This window comes from Onychostoma macrolepis, chromosome 22, assembly GCF_012432095.1.
Source record: "Onychostoma macrolepis isolate SWU-2019 chromosome 22, ASM1243209v1, whole genome shotgun sequence".
In the NCBI taxonomy this organism is placed as follows: domain Eukaryota; kingdom Metazoa; phylum Chordata; class Actinopteri; order Cypriniformes; family Cyprinidae; genus Onychostoma; species Onychostoma macrolepis.
This window is the reverse complement of record NC_081176.1, coordinates 23,873,221-23,883,267: the sequence shown is the minus strand read 5'-3', so window position 1 is coordinate 23,883,267 and position 10,047 is coordinate 23,873,221. Positions and strand designations below refer to the sequence as shown.

General features: G+C 41.1%; 2 protein-coding genes across 2 annotated transcripts; both read left to right on the top strand.

Moving 5' to 3' along the window:
* The first annotated feature begins 277 nt into the window (after positions 1-277).
* Positions 278-5,482, top strand: nptxrb (neuronal pentraxin receptor b). The gene is made up of 5 exons (XM_058761017.1): positions 278-1,178; positions 2,311-2,545; positions 2,630-2,871; positions 3,139-3,318; positions 3,713-5,482. The coding sequence occupies exons 1-5, from the start codon at positions 486-488 to the stop codon at positions 3,944-3,946; spliced, it is 1,584 nt and encodes a 527-aa protein (XP_058617000.1). The 5' UTR covers positions 278-485; the 3' UTR covers positions 3,947-5,482.
* Positions 5,483-7,526: 2,044 nt separating this feature from the next.
* Positions 7,527-9,812, top strand: dnal4b (dynein, axonemal, light chain 4b). Its single transcript, XM_058759373.1, has 4 exons — positions 7,527-7,662; positions 8,171-8,253; positions 9,017-9,100; positions 9,195-9,812. The coding sequence occupies exons 2-4, from the start codon at positions 8,182-8,184 to the stop codon at positions 9,357-9,359; spliced, it is 321 nt and encodes a 106-aa protein (XP_058615356.1). The 5' UTR covers positions 7,527-7,662; positions 8,171-8,181; the 3' UTR covers positions 9,360-9,812.
* Positions 9,813-10,047: the final 235 nt, after the last annotated feature.

Genomic DNA, 10,047 nt, shown 5'->3' with positions numbered 1-10,047 from the left:
AGCATAAATGCATTCACACATAAATCTTTGTCATATCAGTGACACATTCATTACGAAATTCTTTTATGTCAAGAATACTTCTCTTTCGGAATCCCTAGAAACCAAACCTCATAATCATTCATAATGTTCTAAAAAAAAAAAAAAAGTGTTTTTCTCTTCAGTAACGCAGTCTGTTCAGAGTATTCATAGATGATGATGAAGAGACCAAAAGGTGTTTACATCAATGTGACACATCACGCATTTTTATCACAGTCTCTCGCCACCCTCTACTGCGCGCGGTAGCCATAGAAACCGGCCAGAGGGGCACTTAGCAACAGAAAAGGAGGAGGCGCAGCATCATCTGCTGCGAACGGAGGAAAAAACAGCCGATGCGATCGACCTTCATTTCATCCAGACCTGCTGCTGATGGTGAAAACTGGTCGTTTGTATATCAAACATCCATAAAACTACATCCAGCGGTTTTATTGTAAATCTCAATCGGCGCGATGAAGTTCGTCGTGGTTTTAGTCTCCGCCGGCCTCCTGGCTTTTCTCGGCGCGGTCATCTGCATCGTCGCCAGCGTGTATTCACGATCCTCGGCCGCCGCGCCCCAGGCGCTGTCCGACAACCGCTCACTGTCGCTTCTGGAGCCGCTGCCTGGATCCGTAGCGCACGCCGGGCCGCTCGGAGCTCTCCATGGTGCTGAATCGTATGAAGGCGGCGGATTGGACATCGGCCTGGAGATGCCGTCGCTCAATGAGCTCAGTACCGGGGACGTGACTGGGCCAAGTCCGAAACAGTTCACCCTCAATCGACTCATTTGTACCCCTGTTCCCATCACTGACTGCAAATCCAGGGGTTTGAGAGAACAAGCCGATGACCCGTTTGCAGATGAGGAGGACTGGAGCCTCCGCACCACCGCTGAGGAGCTCCGGCAGATCGTCATGCAACAAAACGACCAGATCCTCATGGACCAGAGGACCATCACAGAGCTCACCGGGAAACTCTCGGAGTGTGAGAGCGGACTGGAGGAAAGGAGTCTCCACGAGAGGAGTATGGGGGTCTGGGCGGGCAACCGTCGCCACATGGCCGGGGACGATGTGAGCAGCTCGGTTGCAGTACAGCTGCAGACGGCGCGGGCTGTGGAGGAACTGGAGAAAGCGATTCTTCAACTCAAAGATCGCATAGAGAAGTTGGAGGTTGGTATGAGAAACTATAAACACTTAAATAATAATAATAATAATCTAAAAGCTTTTTGGAATTTGGTGTCACTGAGGTATTTAAGGGAAACAGTTTTGTCAATAAACTAGTAGGCAAGGATGCAAAATGTGTAATGGTTTTACTGGTTATGATGGTAATTGTACTGGTTTTAATGGAAACTGTAATGGATCCTGTGGGTTTCTACTGGTAAGTGGTTGCCTTCTATTGGTGGCTTGTTAAACCACTAAATGCTAATGGAATATGTCCCAAAACACACTACAGAAAACCTTTTTTTTTTTATTTATTTTTTTTTAATGGTTTGTAATGTTTAATGGTATATGTAGTGGAAACCATTAGAATTTCTGTGATGGTTTCTATTGTTTTTTCAGCAGGCATTTTTATGTGTCTTTGTGTGTTTTTCTCACCTGGTGAGAGGTTGCTTTCCCCTCCATCGTGTTCGTCTCTTGGGTAGAAAGACATACATAAATCATGATGAAGGAGAGAATAGTGTTGGTTCTCAGACAGCTGGAACACTGTCAGCAGTCACACCTGAATTGTAGATGTTGTGATATTGACTTATGGACCAGAGTTGTTATTGCTGAAAAAAAAAAAAAAGATTTCCTGTTCATTAGTGCAAGATTTCATTATTGAAACAAATATTTTCTGTAAAGCTTCTATTGTGAAAAACTATATAAAATAAATGTGAGTTTATTTACTCACCCTCATGTTCTTCCAAACTCATATGACTTTCTTTCTTCTATGGAGCAGCACTAAAGAAGTCATTTTAAGGAATGTAGTGGTCACTGTTTTCTATCAAAAAGCATGTAAAAGCCCCATAAAAGATTAAAAACGGTATTTTGTATAACTCCTGCATCATATTCCAAGTCGTCTTAAACCATATAAAAAGTGTTTGAGGAACAGAACGAAATGTAAGTCAATGTTCACTCAAAATCTTGGCATCCATTCTAGCTCTCCTTAAATGAGAATCAATTCGAAAAGTATGTCTGATTCAAGAGTAAATCATTATTTTGAGTTCCTGTAATTTAAATGGATCTAATATAGTCAGCTGCACTTGTTGAACAGGATGTATTAGGTTTTGCGATATTGACTTCTTGCATAATTCTCTCACAGTTGGAGATAGGCCCGGCAGCGATGAACCACACTGAGCATACTGTGAGCACACTGGGGAGTGTAGTGGTGGGCGAGCCTGGCAGGCCTGTGGAGGATCTGGAGGGAGAGCTGGAAAAAAAGATTAGGCTGCTGGAGAAGGAGAGGAAGAACCTCCGAAAAGAGACCCAGAGCCACCATCAGCACATAGACCAGGGAATCAACACCTTGCAAGAGCGTATTGCAGAGCTGGAACAGAGTAAGGAGGAAGGTTTGGTCAAATACAGGGGATGAAATGGTCTCTTTATTTTGTCAACTCACTCTCTCTATCTCTCCTTCCCAGGTCTTACAGATTACAGTTACCCACAAGGGTATAAACTTTCCTTCCCTGTGCGGACTAACTACATGTACGGGCTTGTTAGGCGGAATATTCCAGAGATGTACGCCTTCACGGCGTGTCTGTGGCTCAAGCCTGCTGAGAGTGGAATTGGGACGCCATTTTCCTATGCTGCACCGGAACAACCCAATGAACTTGTCCTGTTGCAGGGCATTCATAATCCAGCAGAACTACTCATCAATGATAAGGTAAGACCTACTACACCAGGGTTCCTCAAATCTGGGCCTGGAGGGCCACTGCTCTGCAGAGTTTAGCTCTAACCTGAGTCAAAGACACCTGAACAAGCTAATCAAGGTCTTCAGAGTTACTACAAAATGTATAGTTAGGGTTTGAGCTAAATTCTGCAGAGCAGTGGCCCTCCAGGTCCAGATTTGAGGAACCCTGCACTAAACCTTCCTTCCACAGCAACCTTGTGCAATACAGCTGATGGACTCAACCGTTCCTTCCATTTACAGGTGGCACAGCTGCCTCTATCTTTGCCCCAGGGCATCTGGCAGCACATATGTGTGAGTTGGACTCTACGGGATGGAGTTTGGAAAGCATATCAAAGTGGAAAGTTGAGAGGACGGGGTGAAGGTTTGTCCGCATGGCACCCAATCAAATCCGGGGGCGTCTTGATATTGGGGCAGGAACAGGTAAGCAAGACAGTGAAACCTTGAAGAGTCTGAATGCACCCTCAAAGGTACACCTTCACTCTTGGAAAAAATTGTACCTTCAGTAGTGCAAAAGCTTGTCACTGGGGCAGTACCCTTAACAGGATATCTTTGCACCTTATTTTGCCCTAAAGGATTCATGGTAGTATCATAAAGCTACATATTTCTACTCCAATATGCACCTTTTAGGGGTATAGATAGATTTTTTGCACATTTTTTTGTGACAATGTTTGCATCCTTCAAGGGTTGTTATGGTAGAAAGGTATACCTTTGAGGGTACTACTCCAGTTCAAGGTACCATTTTTGTATGGTTTTTCTGATGCAACGTTATGTTTATCTATGTGTAACTCTTTGGCTCTCCTTGGCTCCTCTGCAGGACACCCTTGGCGGGCGGTTTGATGCATCCCAGGCTCTTGTTGGGGAGCTATCATTGTTTAATCTGTGGGACCGGGTGTTGTCGCCAACAGAGGTTGCTGCTTTGGCGGCATGTGCAGAGTCACCCCGCTTGGGGAACATAGTGCCCTGGACAGATCGAGACGTGGATGTGTTTGGAGGGGCTGTCAAGGACCCCGTGGACCCCTGCCTTCAGAGCTCCCATCCCCGGCAGTGAGCAGGGCCATGGGTTGATTCCTTTCTTTTTTTGAGGCGAGGGTAAATGAGACAAAAATGGCCTGAAAGGTATGACAACTGTGCTGTGGTCCCGGTCTGTGTATAGAACATATTTACCGTAGAGCTACACTCTCACTGAGTGTTTGTTTCTGCAGGGAAGGGATTTGTCTGTGCGTGTTGTTGTGTTACTTCGGATAGAGCTGCTGCCGAAGGCTTTTAAAGGCCTGTTTGCGTCTCGTGTTGCTTGTGTTATTTCATGCCCTTCTTCTCAAAGCATTACCGCACAATGGTCCCTTCAGATATAGAGAATGTTTTTCAAATACGATGGATGTGGCTCATTCTCACAGCACTTGTCTTGCTCTTGTTTCATTATTTGTGTAAAGTGGAGCTTTCGCTTTTTCCCAGAGCAGCTTTTTCCTTTCTTGTTTTTATTACCGGTCCCTTACACCGTGTCTACACCAGATGCGAGCGGCGCAGCGCAACAAAATACTATAGAACTCATTATAATCAGTGATGCTGTCTACACCTGATGCGGCACGGCACGACATGACAAATCCTCGACAGTAAACAGCTGCCACATTCTATTTATGCCGTATTGACACAAATTTCTAATTATTTTCAAAGGTCGCTTTGTTGTGTCCAGTGTAGACAGAATTTAGCTGTGTGGCGCGGCACGGCGTGACACGGTGTTAGGGTCACTTCACTTGTTATTTCAGTCCGGCAGCACTTAAAAGTGTACAACGTCTTATCTTTATCATAACATGTTTAAAATTTGAATTAATTTATGTCTTTTGGCATCTGGTCACATGGGTCTTTACCCTGCTGTGTATCTTTTCTCACAGATTCAGCAAGATCCAAAACTTTTTTTTAAACCAAAATGTGTTATTCGATGCTTAATATCTTAAACATCACACTAAATTTTGAAGATCTGATGTGCAGACCACACACTATGAAAATATAAATGTGAAACAGTGTTTAGCATCTTGTCGTGTTACCATTGCACTGCATCTAGCCCTACTTGCCCCTTCACGGAGAAAAGCTTATGGGGAAGTGCCTGTCTGTTTATTTGACTCTTGCTATTGGTTGATGATCAGCTGTGATGTCAGTATAGTGCTTCTTCATATTTGCACCACCAAGGATCTACAATGATATTGTGACAAATGTGGATGAAAATATTAAAACTGTGAAGATAATGAACTATGAGAGTGCATTGTCTTGTTTACTTGTATGTACTGTATGTATGTATGTATGTATGTATCTAGATTAGGGTTGCAAAGGGGTGGAAAATTTCCGGTAAATTTCCAGAAACTTTCCAAAAATCCCAGGAAGATTCCAAAAAATCCCGGAAGGTTTCCGAAATTTACTAGAAATTTTCCAACTTTTTGCAACCCTAATCTCGATAGATGGATAGGATTTATGAACCACATAATATCCCGATGGTCTGAAATATTGATCATGACTGTTATAGTATTTATCCACTACTCTTTAAACCAATACAAAACACTTAAAATATATGCATAAAATAACACTGTATATGCACAATCTCATTGGATTAAATTCATGCAAATCCTGGTTATTGTCATTCTCATCCTCTCATTGCTCTCTTCACGCTGTTGCTGCTGCTGTTGAATTATAGATGTGTTAATCACCCCCTCCATCACACTGACCCTTGCTGCTTCTCTCACACCAGCAGCATCCTCCGTGTGTGTGTGTGTGTGTATTTCCTCTTCTATACAGTCTCCATATTTGCCATTTGAATTAATTTAATCTTTTCAATATTGAAAAATATAACAATCATAAGCCAGCTGGCTATCCTTCATATACTGTATCCTTCCCACAATCACCTAAAAATAATATCATGACATAGATGGTGTACAATGGCTGCCTTTATTCCTCACAGTACTTGTACTCTTTTCTTCTCCTCCTAAGCTACCATTCTTGCTTATATTCTTACTCAACTCAGTGGTTAGATTATCCCCTTCCCCTGTATTTATTGGTAAATCTATCTAGAAACTGAAAATCCCCTATAATCCACAAATCAAAACATGGTCTTTCTGGGAAACTCATGGAAAGCTTTTAGATGATCAAGTGTCTCAAAATCAGCATCATCCAATGCATTACATACAGTATATCCTAACCTACAAATGGCTAGCTTAATGTTCTTCCTGAATACTAAATTGGGATATACGAGAAAATATTTAGCTGTATTGCAGTGTGGTAATGGTATCCTGTTAACATTTAAAGGGATTGTTCATCCAAAAATGAAAATTCTGTCCCTCAAGTTGTTCCAAACCTTTATGAGTTTCCTTTTTCTGTTGAACATAAAAGAATATACTTTGAAGAGTGTCAGTACCCAAACAGTTGACTTCCATAGTATGAATGAAAACAAATACTAAGTCAGTGGCTACCAGCAACTGTTTGGTTTCACTCAGAGCAGCATTGCTTCTTGCTGGCAGCTCTCAGATCAGTGTGACAATTATCTGGGGCAAACTCACCAGCTGTGCACAGATGTATCTAGAGCTTAACAGGGTCAGTAAAAAGCAAGAGAGTAAACAACACAGATGGATGTAGTGGGACCAATGCAGCATCTAGACATCAGGCTTCACCCTGCTCAGACCGCAGTAAGGGTACATGGGGATAAAACACAGCTGGTGTCTGTGGTCATAAAATACTGAGCTTTGTCAGTATTCAGCCTGAAGTTTTGGAATGACATCAAAGAAAGTAAATGAGAACAGAATATTCATTTTTGGTGAATTATTATTATTTTATATTTTTATTGATCTATTAAAAAAAAAAAAACAAAAAGACCAATAAGACGGTTACATTTCAATGTCTTGAGAAGCAAAAGTTGTGTGTTTGAAAGAAGCAAACCCATCATTAAGACTTTAAACTGTATAGCTTCTGGCCAAAATGCCAGTCTATAATGTTTCTCACATCACAATCTACTGACACGTTTGTTTAGAACGATTTTTGCTTGTAATTGGTGCTTGATCTGTGCATATTTCTCTCCTGATTCAGAAGAGATAACTTTCCACTGGAGAAAGCAACATTAATAGCCTAGGATGCCTATAGATATTTTAGCTGAAAGTAATAGTTTTGAAGTTATAAACGTCTTAATGATGGATTTGTTTCTTACGATCATGCAGCTCACTTCACAAGGCGTTAATTAATGGACTGGAGTGGTGTGGATTAAGCTACTTGTGGGTTATTTTGATGTTTTAATCAGCTGTTTGGACTTTCATTCTGACGGCACCCATTCACTGCAGAGGATTCATTAGTGAGCAAGTGATGTACAGTAATGCTAAATTGCTCCAAATCTGTTCAGATTAAGAAACAAACTCAGCTAGGCTACATCTTGGATATCCTCAGTTTTCAGCAAAATTCTTAAATTAGCCTTTTTCAATTATCTGTCCTCATAAATGAAGAAGACCAGAAAAAAAAAAAAGAAAAAAAAACGTAGCCATAGAAATTCACTAGACATATGCCATATGTTCTTGAACGAAAGAACCACTCCTAAGGAGTAAACGGCCATTGAACCAAAAGAAGAAGAACTAAAGAATGAACGACACGCCCACGGACCAATCACGACAAGCGACGCGTTACCAGGGGCGGGGTTACGCACACAGCTGTAGGGCAGGAGTGGTTGCCATGGTGGAGGACATGTATCTCTAGCGATGTCGGTTTAAGCACATTGAACTTCAGTTTTCTTTTATTACGGTACGTAAATGTCCCTTTATACTTCCCAAGCTAGTTTATATGCAACGTTAAACACATGGGTAGATAATATAGTGTTAATGGAAATAAAAACGAGCGACCTAGCCATACAAATTAGCTAAGCAAGCTAGCAAGCTAACAGTTTTCCTTATAAGTTACTGTTCGCTTTTCAAAACAAAACTAATAATCGCTTCGTAAGCATGCAGGACTATTATTAACTATTATAAAATATGCTAAATTATGTTTATATGACATTTACTTCAACAAAAAGTACTATGTTATTAGCATTGTTGTTTGGACATGGAATCATGGTAATGTCATGTTATTGAACCTAACAATTGAAATATAAAAATTGTATTTGTCTTTTAAGTAACTTTGCTGTACTATGGTGTATCAAAGCACCACAGTGTTACTGATACCACAGTTTCAAAAGCTATTAAATTAATATCCTTCTTAGATTTATTAGATTTGATTTCTGATATCTTAAACCTGTGTATTTATTCTCATCTAGAACTAAACATCATGGCAGAGACAGTTGATGGCAAGAAGGACGAGGCAGACTACAAAAGACTACACAGCTTTCCTCTCATACGGGTAAAAACTGTTGCGTGAATGGACTTCTTCAATCTTCACTGATTACAAAATACGAAAATTATAACCAGTATTGTAACAAGCAATACAAATAAGGGTGGAAAAGCACATTTTGGTAGTGCTTTCCTGAACTCAAAACAGTTAAGCATGGCATTGGTAACACCAAAAATCATTGGTTTGTTACATGAGCTTATACAAATGTACATCTTCAGCACAGAGTATTTATTTCTTTGGAGAAAAAAGTGACTATCAGAAGCATGAAGTAGGTACACAAATAAATGTTTTTATTTTGGGCCTGTCCAGCTGGCTTTAACCATGAAATATTGGTCAAAATGACTCGTAAACATCTCAGTCATATTCGATTAATGCAAAGTTTCAAAACTCAAAATTAGTCTAAAGCCCGGAAAACACCAAGCCGACGGTCGGCCGACTAAGTTCTCTCAGCGCGTTCACAGTCGGCTGAAGTTGGTCCTCGTCTGCTTTTTTTCGGCCGATTCGACATGTTGAATCGGCGTTGGAGCTCGTCGGTCAGTCGGGCCATCTGATCATTCTGGCGAACCAGTGCACGAGAAAGGCGCAGAACGGACGTGCTACTTGGCCGACGGGTGTCGAGCGTCAGCTTGGTGTGTCAGGGCAACTTTGAAACCAGACGCTGCCGACGTGAGCCGCCCCCACAGTCTGTTTCGTCGGCATCGGCTTGGTGTGTTCCGGGCTTAAAAGTTTCAAAACACCATAAATTGACCCAAAACATATATTTCCGCCACAGCACACAGATATGTCTGAGGAGATGCGGGTGGAGACTATGGAGCTCTGCGTTACGGCGTGCGAGAAGTTTGCCACTAATAATGAGGTTAGTTCTCATTGCCATCTAGGAGAAACAGATGAGATGTTAATGAGGTCTCCTTTGTGATTGTTCATTCCTTTGGATGCTTCTTTCTCAACAGAGCGCCGCCAAAATGATAAAGGAGTCTATGGATAAGAAGTTTGGGAGCTCTTGGCATGTGGTGATTGGTGAGGGCTTCGGTTTTGAAATTACGCACGAAGTGAAGAACCTGCTTTACATGTTCTTCGGTGGAGGTTTGGCGGTGTGCGTATGGAAGTGTTCCTAACACCTAAATGACTGACAAACACTTTTTCATGTGCTTTCTGACTTTATATTCATTACTGAACAGGGTGCATCATTTCATACGGTTTATTTTGAATGTAGCGTTTTATGTTTTCTTCTGTTTTAACTGTTCTCTCAAAGCTGGCAGGCCATCTGTTGGTTTTATTGTCCATCTCTGCCACTCTTTCTCCATCTGTCTCTTTTCTTTCTTCTATCTGTCCATCCTCAGTTGCTTATGATAATTTCCAATCCTTTCATTTTTTCTGAAGGACAAAGTATTTTTATAAGACAAATCCTATTTTTTAATTAATATGTGAATACATGACCTGTTTTTAAAACTTCAGATATTTTATAGGAGTTGTACATTTTGCACAACTGTAATGTGTATTTGTTTTATTAATAACTATTGTTATTGTATTGTGTAATAAAACCTCATTAGAAATTAAACTCTTTTGTACCTGCTATACATAATTTGAAATGACAGAAAAATTGATTTACTTAACGGAACAGTTCACCCAATAATTTACTCACCCTCAGGTCATCCAAGATGTTGATGAGTTTGTTTCTTCATGGGAACAGTTTTGGAGAAATGTAGCATTACATTACTTTGCTCACCAGTGGATGCTCTGCAGTGAATGGGTGCCGTCAGAATGAGAGTCCAAACAGCTGATGAAAACATCACAGTAATGCAC